The following is a 15607-nucleotide window of genomic DNA, read 5'->3' as shown; positions in this document are numbered from 1 at the left end:
TAGCCTTGACTTCCACCTAGCCATGACTTCCACCTAGCCTTGACTTCCACCTAGCCTTGACTTCCACCTAGCCTTGACTTCCACCTAGCCATGACTTCCACCTAGCCATGACTTCCACCTAGCCATGACTTCCACCTAGCCATGACTTCCACCTAGCCATGACTCCCACCCAGCCATGACTTCCACCTAGCCTTGACTTCCACCTAGCCTTGACTTCCACCTAGCCTTGACTTCCACCTAGCCATGACTTCCACCTAGCCATGACTTCCACCTAGCCTTGACTTTCACCTAGCCTTGACTTCCACCTAGCCATGACTTCCACCTAGCCTTGACTTCCACCTAGCCATGACTTCCACCTAGCCTTGACTTCCACCTAGCCATGACTTCCACCTAGCCTTGACTTCCACCTAGCCTTTACGTCTACCTAGCCATGACTTCCACCTAGCCATGACTTCCACCTAGCCATGACTTCCACCTAGCCTTGACTTCCACCTAGCCTTGACTTCCACCTAGCCTTGACTTCCACCTAGCCATGACTCCCACCTAGCCTTGACTTCCACCTAGCCTTGACTTCCACCTAGCCATGACTTCCACCTAGCCTTGACTTCCACCTAGCCTTGACCTCCACCTAGCCATGACTTCCACCTAGCCTTGACTTCCACCTAGCCATGACTTCCACCTAGCCATGACTCCCACCTAGCCATGACTTCCACCTAGCCATGACTTCCACCTAGCCTTGACTTCCACCTAGCCTTGACTTCCACCTAGCCATGACTCCCACCTAGCCTTGACTTCCACCTAGCCTTGACTTCCACCTAGCCATGACTTCCACCTAGCCTTGACTTCCACCTAGCCTTGACCTCCACCTAGCCATGACTTCCACCTAGCCTTGACTTCCACCTAGCCATGACTTCCACCTAGCCATGACTTCCACCTAGCCTTGACTTCCACCTAGCCATGACTTCCACCTAGCCTTGACTTCCACCTAGCCTTGACTTCCACCTAGCCATGACTTCCACCTAGCCTTGACTTCCACCTAGCCTTGACCTCCACCTAGCCATGACTTCCACCTAGCCTTGACTTCCACCTAGCCATGACTTCCACCTAGCCATGACTTCCACCTAGCCTTGACTTCCACCTAGCCATGACTTCCACCTAGCCTTGACTTCCACCTAGCCTTGACTTCCACCTAGCCATGACTTCCACCTAGCCATGACTTCCACCTAGCCTTGACTTCCACCTAGCCATGACTTCCACCTAGCCTTGACTTCCACCTAGCCATGACTTCCACCTAGCCATGACTTCCACCTAGCCTTGACTTCCACCTAGCCTTGACTTCCACCTAGCTTTGACCTCCACCTAGCCATGACTTCCACCTAGCCTTGACTTCCACCTAGCCATGACTTCCACCTAGCCTTGACCTCCACCTAGCCATGACTTCCACCTAGCCTTGACTTCCACCTAGCCATGACTTCCACCCAGCCATGACTTCCACCTAGCCTTGACTTCCACCTAGCCATGACTTCCACCTAGCCTTGACCTCCTCCTAGCCTTGACTTCCACCTAGCTTTGACCTCCACCTAGCCATGACTTCCACCTAGCCTTGACTTCCACCTAGCCTTGACTTCCACCTAGCCTTGATTTCCACCTAGACATGACTTCCACCTAGCCATGACTTCCACCTAGCCATGACTTCCTCCTAGCCTTGACTTCCACCTAGCCTTGATTTCCACCTAGACATGACTTCCACCTAGCCTTGACTTCCACCCAGCCATGACTTCCACCTAGCCTTGACCTCCACCTAGCCATGACTTCCACCTAGCCTTGACTTCCACCTAGCCTTGACTTCCACCTAGCCTTGACTTCCACCTAGACATGACTTCCACCTAGCCTTGACTTCCACCCAGCCATGACTTCCACCTAGACATGACTTCCACCTAGCCTTGACTTCCACCTAGCCTTGACTTCCACCTAGCCTTGACTTCCACCTAGCCTTGACTTCCACCTAGACATGACTTCCACCTAGCCTTGACTTCCACCCAGCCATGACTTCCACCTAGACATGACTTCCACCTAGCCTTGACTTCCACCTAGCCTTGACTTCCACCTAGCCTTGACTTCCACCTAGCCATGACTTCCACCTAGCCATGACTTCCACCTAGCCTTGACTTCCACCTAGACTATACGTCTACCTAGCCATGACTTCCACCTAGCCTGGACTTCCACCTAGCCTTGACCTCCACCTAGCCTTGACTTCCACCTAGCCATGACTTCCACCTAGCCATGACTTCCACCTAGCCATGACTTCCACCTAGCCTTGACTTCCACCTAGCCTTGACGTCCACCTATTCATGACCTCCACCTAGCCTTGACTTCCACCTAGCCTTGACTTCCACCTAGCCTTTACGACTACCTAGCCATGACTTCCTCCTAGCCTTGACTTCCACCTAGCCTTGACTTCCACCTAGCCATGACTTCCACCTAGCCTTTACATCTACCTAGCCATGACTTCCACCTAGCCTTGACTTCCACCTAGCCTTGACTTCCACCTAGCCTTGACTTCTACCTAGCCATGACTTCCACCTAGCCTTAACTTCCACCTAGCCTTGACTTCCACCTAGCCTTGACTTCCACCTAGCCTTGACCTCCTCCTAGCCTTGACTTCCACCTAGCCTTGACCTTCACCTAGCCTTGACCTCCTCCTAGCCTTGACTTCTACCTAGCCTTGACTTCCACCTAGCCTTGACTTCCACCTAGCCTTGACCTCCTCCTAGCCTTGACTTCCACCTAGCCTTGACCTCCACCTAGCCTTGACCTCCTCCTAGCCTTGACTTCTACCTAGCCTTGACTTCCACCTAGCCTTGACTTCCACCTAGCCTTGACTTCCACCTAGCCTTGTGTGCTTTTTTTGTGGCTAATATAGAAACAATTGCCTGACTTGAGAGACTAGCATTTACCTGTACAGTCATGATTATCTCTATCAAACCTCTTAGCGACTTGCTGCTGCCTGAGTCTGTAAGATCAAGTTGTGGATCCAAGGTTTCCTTACTGTGTTTGTTGTGCAGGTCTTCTGCATCCAGGGGATCTGCTGGTGGAGGTGAATGGGAACCCTGTAGAAGGACTGGACCCAGAACAGGTCATACAGATACTGGTCAGTTATTCTCCTCTCTCTCTCTCTCTCTCTCTCTCTCTATGCATCTCTCTCTTTTCTTCTCTCCCTCTCTCTCTGTCTCTTTTCTTCTCTCCCTCTCTCTCTCTCTTTTCTTCTCTCCCTCTCTCTCTGTCTCTCTCTCTCTCTCTCTCTCTCTCTCTCGTCTCTCTATTCTTCTCTCCCTATCTCTCGTCTTCTCTCGTCTCTTTATTGTTCTGTTTTAAACTCATCCCTCTAGGTCCAATCTCAAGGCACTATTTTGTTCAAAGTGATTCCAAGCACACCACAATCAACTAAGACCCAACAGCCAGCCTTGGTGAGGTCACTATAACAATCTCTCAATAATCCAGGTAGTTTCCTAATAGCATGTGTGTTGTTTGTTTACTCATGTCCTTCCTCTCCGCTCCAACTTCTTCTTCTGCTGCTTCTTCTTCTTCTTCTTTTTCTTCTGCTTCTTCTGCTGCTTCTTCTTCTTCTTTTTCTTCTGCTTCTTCTGCTGCTTCTTCTTGTTCTTCTGCTGCTTCTTCTTCTTCTTCTTTTTCTTCTGCTTCTTCTGCTGCTTCTTCTTCTTCTTTTTCTTCTGCTTCTTCTGCTGCTTCTTCTTGTTCTTCTGCTGCTTCTTCTTCTTCTTTTTCTTCTGCTTCTTCTGCTGCTTCTTCTTGTTCTTCTGCTGCTTCTTCTGCTTATTTTTCTCTCTCCTCAGCTGTATGTGCGGGCCATGGCAGACTACTGCCCCCTGCAGGACCCAGCCATCCCCTGCCCTGACGCTGGCATGGTCTTCAGTAGAGGAGACCTGCTGGAGATAGTCGACCAGACAGACATCCACTGGTGGCAGGCTAGGAAGCTGCCCAGTGCCTCAGCCTGCGCTGGCCTCATCCCCTCCACCAGTCTGCTCAAGAGGTGACAGACAGACAGACAGACAGACAGACAGACAGACAGACAGACAGACAGACACACAGACAGACAGACACACAGACACACAGACACACAGACACACAGACACACAGACACACAGACACAGACACACACACACACACACACACACACACACACACACACACACACACACCACAGCCTTCACAAGAGATGGGACACCACCTGGGATCAATTCCATTTCAATTCAGTCAATCAGTTTACTTCCTTAATTGACTAAATGAAAATGGAATTGACCCCAACCCTGGAAGACTCCTAATTTAACCCGTAGCCAGACCAACACAGCACAGTTATAGCGGTCACTCAATCGAAGAAGTGTATGTTCAGTGTGATCAAATCAGTGAAGGAGTACGAGGGACTTCTGTCATATAGACTGAACGAAAATATAAACACAGCATGTAAATTGGTCCCATATTTCATGTGCAGAAAAAATGTATTCTGATTGGCTGGACCTGGCTCCACAGTGGGTGGGCATATGCCCTCCCAGGCACACCTGGGAAGTTTCAGTCATAGGATTTTTCATGTCGACGTTTTCGGGCATGCACTGTGAACGTAGATTCGAATTGGGAGCGTGAGCACAGTGACTGTCTGAATGTAGGCCTCATACCAGCAGCTGCTAGGTTACAGCGCCATGAGAGCATGGAAGAGGTCATTTTTAGGCCAAAAATCCCAACTCAGATATAACGACATTTATATAATTTAAAAAAGGTAGGTTACCTTGGCTACGCAGACAATCGATCTGAGATCGACTTAAGTTTCAGGGATGTTTTTGTTGTTTTTGTTTTTGTTGCTTTAACCCCCTGACCTCTCTGGTCTCCATTGTGCAGCAAACAGAGGGAGACATGGTGGTCACAGCCTTTCCAGGCCCATACCTGCATCAAATCCTGTGAGTAACAGCACTAACATCCTACTCTTAGACTGTCTGTACACCTATAGTATCACCTATACTATTATATACTATTACACCTATACTATTATATACTATTACACCTATACTATTATATACTATTACACCTATACTATTATACTACTATTAAGGACCCCCATTAGTTCCTGCCAAGGCAGCGGCTACTCTTCCTGGGGTTTATTATGGATCCCCATTAGTTCCTGCCAAGGCAGCAGCTACTCTTCCTGGGGTTTATTATGGATCCCCATTAGTTCCTGCCAAGGCAGCGGCTACTCTTCCTGGGGTTTATTATGGATCCCCATTAGTTCCTGCCAAGGCAGCGGCTACTCTTCCTGGGGTTTATTATGGATCCCCATCAGTTCCTGCCAAGGCAGCATCTATTCTTCCTGGGGTTTATTATGGATCCCCATTAGTTCCTGCCAAGGCAGCAGCTACTCTTCCTGGGGTTTATTATGGATCCCCATTAGTTCCTGCCAAGGCAGCAGCTACGCTTCCTTGGGTTTATTATGGATCCCCATTAGTTCCTGCCAAGGCAGCAGCTACCCTTCCTGGGGTCCAGCAACATTAAGGCAGTTATTTACAATTAAAAATATTACATGACATTACATTTGACCTGCCTTGTTGATAGTGCTGTTAAGAAGGTAGAAACTAGGGCCTGTAGGACCTGCCTTGTTGATGGTGTTAAGAAGGTAGAAACTAGGGCCTGTAGGACCTGCCTTGTTGATAGTGTTGTTAAGAAGGTAGAAACTAGGACCTGCCTTGTTGATAGTGCTGTTAAGAAGGTAGAAACTAGGGCCTGTAGGACCTGCCTTGTTGATAGTGTTGTTAAGGAGGTAGAGCAACACTTTATTATGGACAGACTTCTCCCCATCTTAGCTACTACTGCATCAATATGTTTTGACCATGACAGTTTACAATCCAGGGTAACTCCAAGCAGTTTAATCACCTCAACTTGCTCATTTTCCACATTATTCATTACAAGATTTAGTTGAGGTTTTGAGTTTAGTGAATGATTCCTCCCAAATACAAATCTATTAGTTTTTGAAATATTTAGGACCACCCATTCTGAAACTGACTCCAGCTCTTTAAGTGTCACAGTGATTTTCAGTCGCTGTAGTAGCTGACGTGTATTGTGTTGAGTCATTCTCATACATACACACTGTCATTAGTAAAAAAAAAAAAATGAAAAAAGTAAGGGGCCTAGAGCGCTGCCCTGGGGAATGCCTGATTCTACCTGGATTATATTTGAGAGGATTCCATTAAAGAACACCCTCGGTGTTCTGTTAGACAGGTAACCCTCAAAACACAATATAGAAGGGGATGTAAAGACATAACAGATACGTTTTACCAGCAGCTGACTATGATCGATGATGTCAAAAGCCGCACTGAAGTCATACAAAACAGCCCCCGCAATCTTTTTATCATCAATTTCTCTCAGCCAATCAGTCATTTGTGTAAGTTTCGGTGCATGTTGAAGGCCCTTCCATATAGGCGTGCTGAAAGTCTGTTGTCAATTAGTATACTGTGAAATATCATTGTATCTGGTCAAACATAATTTTTTCCAAAAGTTTACTAAGGGTTGGTAACAGGTCAACATTCACAGGGCCAGACGGATTAGGTTTAGAACATCTACTCATTTCATTATTTTTACTATTTTCTACATTGTACAACTATGAAATAACACATATGGAATCATGTAGTAACCAAAAAAGTGTTAAACAAATTAAAAAATATATTTTATATTTGCGATTTTTTTGACCGGTAGTGTATATTCATTGAGCAATAAAACAACGGCCTCCACCGTGAGGTCTGAAAATGCCATAACGAGCACACGCTTATTCTGTGTTGCCAAAGGAATAGCACCTTGGCATATTTTTCCTGTTGTCATATTCTGAGGAGTTTTCTCAGCCAAAATAATTAGCCAGAGGGCTAATTCAAAAGAAAGAGAGAAACTCTCTCGTAAGTCCCCTCCTTAACGAATTCTCGCATGTTTTCAACAGGACCCTTTGTGTCACGTGAAAGACGTGATCCCCTGTGTAAATTCACTGTTAAGACTATTGTTGATGTAATTGTTCATGATAACTACTGATACAGTAAATTCAAGGGATCTGTCTATGTCAAAACACCTTACTGGTTCGTTCAGTTCATTTGGATAAAAAAAAACAAATTAAATAAATCAGATGCATGTAAGTCATTGTTCAGTAAATTATCTTGAATATCCATAGCCAAAGTCACAACACTCTATAGTGTGAATTCTAGATAAGATACATAGAGCTTCTGTAAAAAATGGACCACAAAGCTCCACCCTCTTTTGTGTGTTTGGTGTTTGTCAGGTTGTCCAAATGTCTTTATCATGAGTTCTGTTTCCTTTGTCTTCTCTGCTGACCCTAAAGTGAGCATAGCTGCTGATGGTACGTACAATATATAAACAAATACTTTTTTTGTGGTGTGGGTGGGACTTGGATTTGTCTTGACCGAGACAGTAGCAGGATCTCTGTTTGACCTTGTGCTTTCTCTTCCAGAGGACGACGTTAAGACCAACATTGGAAACGGTGCCATAGCAGGTAACCACATCGTCCTCATTCCATATCACTCTTATCTGTTGTATACTAACTACTATTGCTCCGTAACAACAGGCAGCGAATTAACACTTTTTTTTTGATCGGTCTTTATTAGATGAAGAAGATTTTGAATCTGGTAGGTAAGTTTTTATTAGAGTCATGGTTTTGATCAATTCTGTCGATGTATCTGTTTTCTTTCAATATAGTGTTCATCAGTATTTTTTGTGGTTCATCTGTACGATGAAAAGAGACCGTTATTCACCAGTTTTTTTTCTTCTCTTTATTTTCCACCGTTGTGATATTCTAGAGGACCTCAGAGAAGGTCAATATACCAATTAATATTTCTTGCTGTGAATCGTTTTGTCAATTTATCATTTGACTGTTTACTGTAGTAGTTGTTTACCTGTATTCTCTTGGTTTGGAGAGTATAAAACAATATTATAATACATTTTCCCAGTGTATTCAGAAGAGGACAATACAGTGCCTTCATAAAGTATTCACACCCCTTGACTTTTTCCACATTTTGTTGTGTTACTGCCTGAATTTAAAATGGATTATATGTAGATTATTTTGGTAAATAGCCTACACACAATAAACCATAATGTCAAAGTGGAATTATGTTTTTAGATTTTTTTTTGAAAGGCACTAAAGTAAAACTACAACTACTTTGTGTTATGTTTGGAGGCAATCCAATACAACACATTACTGAGTACCACTCTCCAACACAACACATTACTGAGTACCACTCTCCAATACAACACATTACTGAGTACCACTCTCCAATACAACACATTACTGAGTACCACTCTCCAATACAACACATTACTGAGTACCACTCTCCAACACAACACATTACTGAGTACCACTCTCCAACACAACACATTACTGAGTATCACTCTCCAACACAACACATTACTGAGTACCATTCTCCAACACATTACTGAGTACCACTCTCCAATACAACACATTACTGAGTACCACTCTCCAATACAACACATTACTGAGTATCACTCTCCAACACAACACATTACTGAGTACCATTCTGCATCATGTTATGGGTATGCTTGTAATCGTTAAGGACTGAGGAGTGTTTCAGGATAAAGCACAGGAACAATCCTAGAGAAAAACCTGGTTCAGTCTGCTTTCCACCAGACACTGGGAGATGAATTCACCTTTCAGCAGGACAATAACCTAAAACACAAGGCCAAATTTACACTGGAGATACTTATAGAGTTATAGATTTGACTTAAATGTGCTTGAAAATCTGTGGCAAGACCTGAAAATGGTTTTCTAATAATGATCAACAGCCAATTTGACAGAGCTTGAAGAATTTGGAAAAGAATCATGGGCAAATGTTGCACAATCCAGGTGTGGAAAGTTCTAATAGACTTACCCAGAAAACTCACAGCTCACAGAGACTGACCCAGAAGACTCACAGCTCTTAGAGACTTACCCAGAAGACTCACAGCTCTTAGAGACTTAACCAGAAGACTCACAGCTCTTAGAGCCTTACCCAGAAGACTCACAGCTCTTATAGACTGACCCAGAAAACTCACAGCTCTTAGAGACTTACCCAGAAGACTCACAGCTCTTATAGACTGACACAGAAAACTCACAGCTCTTATGGACTGACCCAGAATACTCACAGCTCTTATAGACTGACCCAGAAGACTCACAGCTCTTATGGACTGACCCAGAAGACTCACAGCTCTTATGGACTGACCCAGAAGACTCACAGCTCATATGGACTGACCCAGAAGACTCACAGCTCTTATGGACTGACCCAGAAGACTCACAGCTCTTATAGACTGACCCGGAAGACTCACAGCTCTTATAGACTGACCCGGAAGACTCACAGCTCTTATAGACTGACCCAGAAGACTCACAGCTCTTATAGACTGACACAGAAAACTCACAGCTCTTAGAGACTGACCCAGAAGACTCACAGCTCTTAGAGACTTACCCAGAAGACTCACAGCTTTATAGACTGACCCAGAAAACTCACAGCTCTTAGAGACTTACCCAGAAGACTCACAGCTCTTATAGACTGACACAGAAAACTCACAGCTCTTAGAGACTGACCCAGAAGACTCACAGCTCTTAGAGACTTACCCAGAAGACTCACAGCTTTATAGACTGACCCAGAAAACTCACAGCTCTTAGAGACTTACCCAGAAGACTCACAGCTCTCATAGACTGACACAGAAAATTCACAGCTCTTATAAAAAAATATATATAAAAAAAAATCTAAAACCATGTTTTCACTTTGTCATTATGGGGTATTGTGGGTAGATGAGTGGGACAAAAACATATATTTAATCCATTTTGAATTCAGGCTGTAACACAACAAAATGTGGAATAAGTCTCGGGGTATGAATTCTTTCTGAAGGCACCGTATATAATAACATTGTAATGAATGTTCCCAGTGTATCCCGAAGAGGCTGAAGAAGGAGCACATACAATGGGTGGCATCTACATCTGTAAGATGTTTTTTCATTGACAAATTCATTGACACGTTTATTAATCAATCATCCTTTTTTTGTAAGCTAACGATGCTAGATTTACAGCTTTTTGTTGTTGTTGATGATGTTAATCTTGTAGTCGTTTATGTTGTTGTTGTTGATGATGTTAATCTTGTAGTCATTTATGTTGTTGATAATCTTGTAGTCGTTTATGTTGTTGTTGATGTTAATCTTGTAGTCGTTTATGCTGTTGTTGATCATGTTAATCGTGTAGTCGTTATTGTTGTTGTTAATCTTGTTGTCGTTTATGTTGTTGTTGTTGATGATGTTAATCTTGTAGTCATTTATGTTGTTGATAATCTTGTAGTCGTTTATGTTGTTGTTGATGTTAATCTTGTAGTCGTTTATGTTGTTGTTGTTATTGATGATGATGTTAATCTTGTAGTCGTTTATGTTGTTGTTGATGATGTTAATCTTGTAGTCGTTATTGTTGTTGTTAATCTTGTAGTCGTTTATGTTGTTGTTGATGTTAATCTTGTAGTCGTTTATGTTGTTGTTGTTATTGATGATGATGTTAATCTTGTAGTCATTTATGTTGTTGTTGATGATGTTAATCTTGTAGTCATTTATGTTGTTGTTGATGATGTTAATCTTGTAGTCGTTTATGTTATTGTTGATGATGTTAATCTTGTAGTCGTTTATGTTGTTGTTGATGATGTTAATCTTGTAGTCGTTTATGCTGTTGTTGATGATGTTAATATTGTAGTCGTTTATGTTGTTGATAATCTTGTAGTTGTTTATGTTGTTGTTGATGATGTTAATCTTGTAGTCGTTTATGTTGTTGTTGATGATGTTAATCTTGTAGTCGTTTATGCTGTTGTTGATGATGTTAATATTGTAGTCGTTTATGTTGTTGATAATCTTGTATTCGTTTATGTTGTTGTTGTTATTGATGATGATGTTAATCTTGTAGTCGTTATTGTTGTTGTTGATGATGTTAATCTTGTAGTCGTTTATGTTGTTGTTGATGATGTTAATCTTGTAGTCGTTATTGTTGTTGTTAATCTTGTAGTCGTTTATGTTGTTGTTGATGATGTTAATCTTGTAGTCGTTATTGTTGTTGTTGATGATGATAATCTTGTAGTCGTTATTATTGTTGTTGATGATGTTAATCTTGTAGTCGTTTATGTTGTTGTTAATCTTGTAGTCGTTTATGTTGTTGTTAATCTTGTAGTCATTTATGTTGTTGATGATGTTAATCTTGTAGTCGTTTATGTTGTTGTTGATGATGTTAATCTTGTAGTCGTTATTATTGTTGTTGATGATGTTAATCTTGTAGTCGTTATTGTTGTTGTTGATGATGTTAATCTTGTAGTCGTTTATGTTGTTGTTAATCTTGTAGTCATTTATGTTGTTGATGATGTTAATCTTGTAGTCGTTTATGCTGTTGTTGCTCATGTTAATCTTGTAGTCGTTATTGTTGTTGTTAATCTTGTAGTCGTTTATGTTGTTGTTGTTGATGATGTTAATCTTGTAGTCATTTATGTTGTTGATAATCTTGTAGTCGTTTATGTTGTTGTTGATGTTAATCTTGTAGTCGTTTATGCTGTTGTTGATCATGTTAATCTTGTAGTCGTTATTGTTGTTGTTAATCTTGTTGTCGTTTATGTTGTTGTTGTTGATGATGTTAATCTTGTAGTCATTTATGTTGTTGATAATCTTGTAGTCGTTTATGTTGTTGTTGATGTTAATCTTGTAGTCGTTTATGTTGTTGTTGTTATTGATGATGATGTTAATCTTGTAGTCGTTTATGTTGTTGTTGATGATGTTAATCTTGTAGTCGTTATTGTTGTTGTTAATCTTGTAGTCGTTTATGTTGTTGTTGATGATGTTAATCTTGTAGTCGTTATTGTTGTTGTTAATCTTGTAGTCGTTTATGTTGTTGTTGATGTTAATCTTGTAGTCGTTTATGTTGTTGTTGTTATTGATGATGATGTTAATCTTGTAGTCATTTATGTTGTTGTTGATGATGTTAATCTTGTAGTCATTTATGTTGTTGTTGATGATGTTAATCTTGTAGTCGTTTATGTTATTGTTGATGATGTTAATCTTGTAGTCGTTTATGTTGTTGTTGATGATGTTAATCTTGTAGTCGTTTATGCTGTTGTTGATGATGTTAATATTGTAGTCGTTTATGTTGTTGATAATCTTGTAGTCGTTTATGTTGTTGTTGATGATGTTAATCTTGTAGTCGTTTATGTTGTTGTTGATGATGTTAATCTTGTAGTCGTTTATGCTGTTGTTGATGATGTTAATATTGTAGTCGTTTATGTTGTTGATAATCTTGTATTCGTTTATGTTGTTGTTGTTATTGATGATGATGTTAATCTTGTAGTCGTTATTGTTGTTGTTGATGATGTTAATCTTGTAGTCGTTTATGTTGTTGTTGATGATGTTAATCTTGTAGTCGTTATTGTTGTTGTTAATCTTGTAGTCGTTTATGTTGTTGTTGATGATGTTAATCTTGTAGTCGTTATTATTGTTGTTGATGATGATAATCTTGTAGTCGTTATTATTGTTGTTGATGATGTTAATCTTGTAGTCGTTTATGTTGTTGTTAATCTTGTAGTCGTTTATGTTGTTGTTAATCTTGTAGTCATTTATGTTGTTGATGATGTTAATCTTGTAGTCGTTTATGTTGTTGTTGATGATGTTAATCTTGTAGTCGTTATTATTGTTGTTGATGATGTTAATCTTGTAGTCGTTATTGTTGTTGTTGATGATGTTAATCTTGTAGTCGTTTATGTTGTTGTTAATCTTGTAGTCATTTATGTTGTTGATGATGTTAATCTTGTAGTCGTTTATGCTGTTGTTGATCATGTTAATCTTGTAGTCGTTATTGTTGTTGTTAATCTTGTTGTCGTTTATGTTGTTGTTGATGATGATGTTCATCTTGTAGTCATTTATGTTGTTGACAATCTTGTAGTCGTTTATGTTGTTGTTGATGTTAATCTTGTAGTCGTTTATGTTGTTCTTGTTATTGATGATGATGTTAATCTTGTAGTCGTTTATGTTGTTGTTGATGATGTTAATCTTGTAGTCGTTTATGTTGTTGTTGATGATGTTAATCTTGTAGTCGTTTATGTTGTTGTTGATGATGTTAATCTTGTAGTCGTTTATGTTGTTGTTGATGTTAATCTTGTAGTCGTTTATGTTGTTGTTGTTATTGATGATGATGTTAATCTTGTAGTCGTTTATGTTGTTGTTGATGATGTTAATCTTGTAGTCGTTTATGTTGTTGTTGATGATGTTAATATTGTAGTCGTTTATGTTGTTGATAATCTTGTAGTCGTTTATGTTGTTGTTGATGATGTTAATCTTGTAGTCGTTATTGTTGTTGTTGATGATGTTAATCTTGTAGTCGTTTATGTTGTTGTTAATCTTGTAGTCATTTATGTTGTTGATGATGTTAATCTTGTAGTCGTTTATGTTGTTGATAATCTTGTAGTCGTTTATATTGTTGTTGATGATGTTAATCTTGTAGTCGTTTGTTGTTGTTGATGATGTTAATCTTGTAGTCGTTATTGTTGTTGTTAATCTTGTAGTCGTTATTGTTGTTGTTGATGATGTTAATATTGTAGTCGTTTATGTTGTTGATAATCTTGTAGTCGTTTATATTGTTGTTGATGATGTTAATCTTGTAGTCGTTATTGTTGTTAATCTTGTAGTCGTTATTGTTGTTGATGATGTTAATATTGTAGTCGTTTATGTTGTTGATAATCTTGTAGTCGTTTATATTGTTGTTGATGATGTTAATCTTGTAGTCGTTATTGTTGTTGTTGATGATGTTAATCTTGTAGTCGTTATTGTTGTTGTTAATCTTGTAGTCGTTTATGCTGTTGTTGATGATGTTAATATTGTAGTCGTTTATGTTGTTGATAATCTTGTAGTCGTTTATGTTGTTGTTGATGTTAATCTTGTAGTCGTTTATGTTGTTGTTGATGATAATCTTGTAGTCGTTATTGTTGTTGTTGATGATGTTAATCTTGTAGTCGTTATTGTTGTTGTTAATCTTGTAGTCGTTTATGCTGTTGATGATGTTAATCTTGTAGTCGTTATTGTTGTTGTTAATCTTGTAGTCGTTTATGCTGTTGTTGATGATGTTAATCTTGTAGTCGTTATTGTTGTTGTTAATCTTGTAGTCGTTTATGTTGTTGTTGATGATGTTAATCTTGTAGTCGTTTATGTTGTTGTTGATGTTGTTAATCTTGTAGTCGTTTATGTTGTTGATGTTGTTAATCTTGTAGTCGTTTATGTTGTTGATAATGATAATCTTGTAGTTGTTTATGTTGTTGATGATGTTAATCTTGTAGTTGTTTATGTTGTTGATGATAATCTTGTAGTTGTTTATGTTGTTGATGATGTTAATCTTGTAGTCGTTATTGTTGTTGTTAATCTTGTAGTCGTTTATGTTGTTGTTGATGTTAATCTTGTAGTTGTTTATGTTGTTGTTGATGATAATCTTGTAGTTGTTTATGTTGTTGATGATAATCTTGTAGTTGTTTATGTTGTTGATGATGTTAATCTTGTAGTCGTTATTGTTGTTGTTAATCTTGTAGTCGTTTATGTTGTTGTTGATGTTAATCTTGTAGTTGTTTATGTTGTTGATGATAATCTTGTAGTTGTTTATGTTGTTGATGATAATCTTGTAGTTGTTTATGTTGTTGATGATGTTAATCTTGTAGTCGTTATTGTTGTTGTTAATCTTGTAGTCGTTTATGTTGTTGTTGATGTTAATCTTGTAGTTGTTTATGTTGTTGATGATAATCTTGTAGTTGTTTATGTTGTTGATGATAATCTTGTAGTTGTTTATGTTGTTGATGATGTTAATCTTGTAGTCGTTATTGTTGTTGTTAATCTTGTAGTCGTTTATGTTGTTGTTGATGTTAATCTTGTAGTTATTTATGTTGTTGATGATGTTTATCTTGTAGTCGTTATTGTTGTTTCCAGCGGGATTCCGGCGTAGTTTCCGTCTGTGGCGGAGGATGACCCACCGTAAGCGTCGCCAATCCTGCTACTCCTGTTCTCCCAACACCTCGGCTCTGTCCAGCCCCTATGAAGAGGTGGTCAGCTACCAGAGACGACCTGACGACCCGCACAGACTGATCATCCTCGTAGGTGAGGAGCTCACTGCTTATATATTGTTTATGTTCTGTATCAGAAGACGATGATGATACATGATTTGTTATTGTCCTTTGTCACAGGGGAAACAGAAATTAGTCTCCCTAAACCCTCTGAGACAGTCTTACACACACACACACACACACACACACACACACACACAGCTTATAGGTTGGGGTATCACATCTACTGTAGTGGTGTAGGGCTGACAGTGTGTGTTTCTACAGGTCCTTCTGGTGTAGGGGTGAATGAACTGAGGAAAAGACTGATCAAACTCAACCCACACACCTTCCAGGGAGCTGTGCCTCGTAAGTTTATATTCCATCTATAGTGTCTAGTATCATATGTTTATATTCAGTAGTGGAAAAAAGTACCCCATTGTCAATCTGGAGTAAAAGTATAGATACCTTCA

General features: G+C 40.0%; 1 protein-coding gene across 3 annotated transcripts in view; it reads left to right on the top strand.

Moving 5' to 3' along the window:
- Positions 1-15607, top strand: part of LOC110502197 (MAGUK p55 subfamily member 4) — a 49544-nt gene that overhangs the window by 19021 nt on the left and 14916 nt on the right. For 2 of the 3 annotated variants that reach the window (XM_036959500.1, XM_036959501.1), the window contains exons 7-17: positions 3066-3151; positions 3390-3467; positions 3855-4051; positions 4912-4970; positions 7385-7402; positions 7514-7555; positions 7668-7688; positions 7860-7874; positions 9979-10032; positions 15025-15192; positions 15423-15503. In XM_036959500.1, coding sequence (XP_036815395.1) covers positions 3066-3151; positions 3390-3467; positions 3855-4051; positions 4912-4970; positions 7385-7402; positions 7514-7555; positions 7668-7688; positions 7860-7874; positions 9979-10032; positions 15025-15192; positions 15423-15503 — 819 coding nt within the window. The remainder of the gene's footprint in view (positions 1-3065; positions 3152-3389; positions 3468-3854; positions 4052-4911; positions 4971-7384; positions 7403-7513; positions 7556-7667; positions 7689-7859; positions 7875-9978; positions 10033-15024; positions 15193-15422; positions 15504-15607) is intronic. The other variant, XM_036959502.1, reaches the window with a different exon arrangement.

Source organism: Oncorhynchus mykiss, chromosome 22, assembly GCF_013265735.2.
Source record: "Oncorhynchus mykiss isolate Arlee chromosome 22, USDA_OmykA_1.1, whole genome shotgun sequence".
In the NCBI taxonomy this organism is placed as follows: domain Eukaryota; kingdom Metazoa; phylum Chordata; class Actinopteri; order Salmoniformes; family Salmonidae; genus Oncorhynchus; species Oncorhynchus mykiss.
The sequence above is the reverse complement of the archived record's forward strand: the minus strand, read 5'-3'. Positions and strand labels throughout refer to the sequence as shown.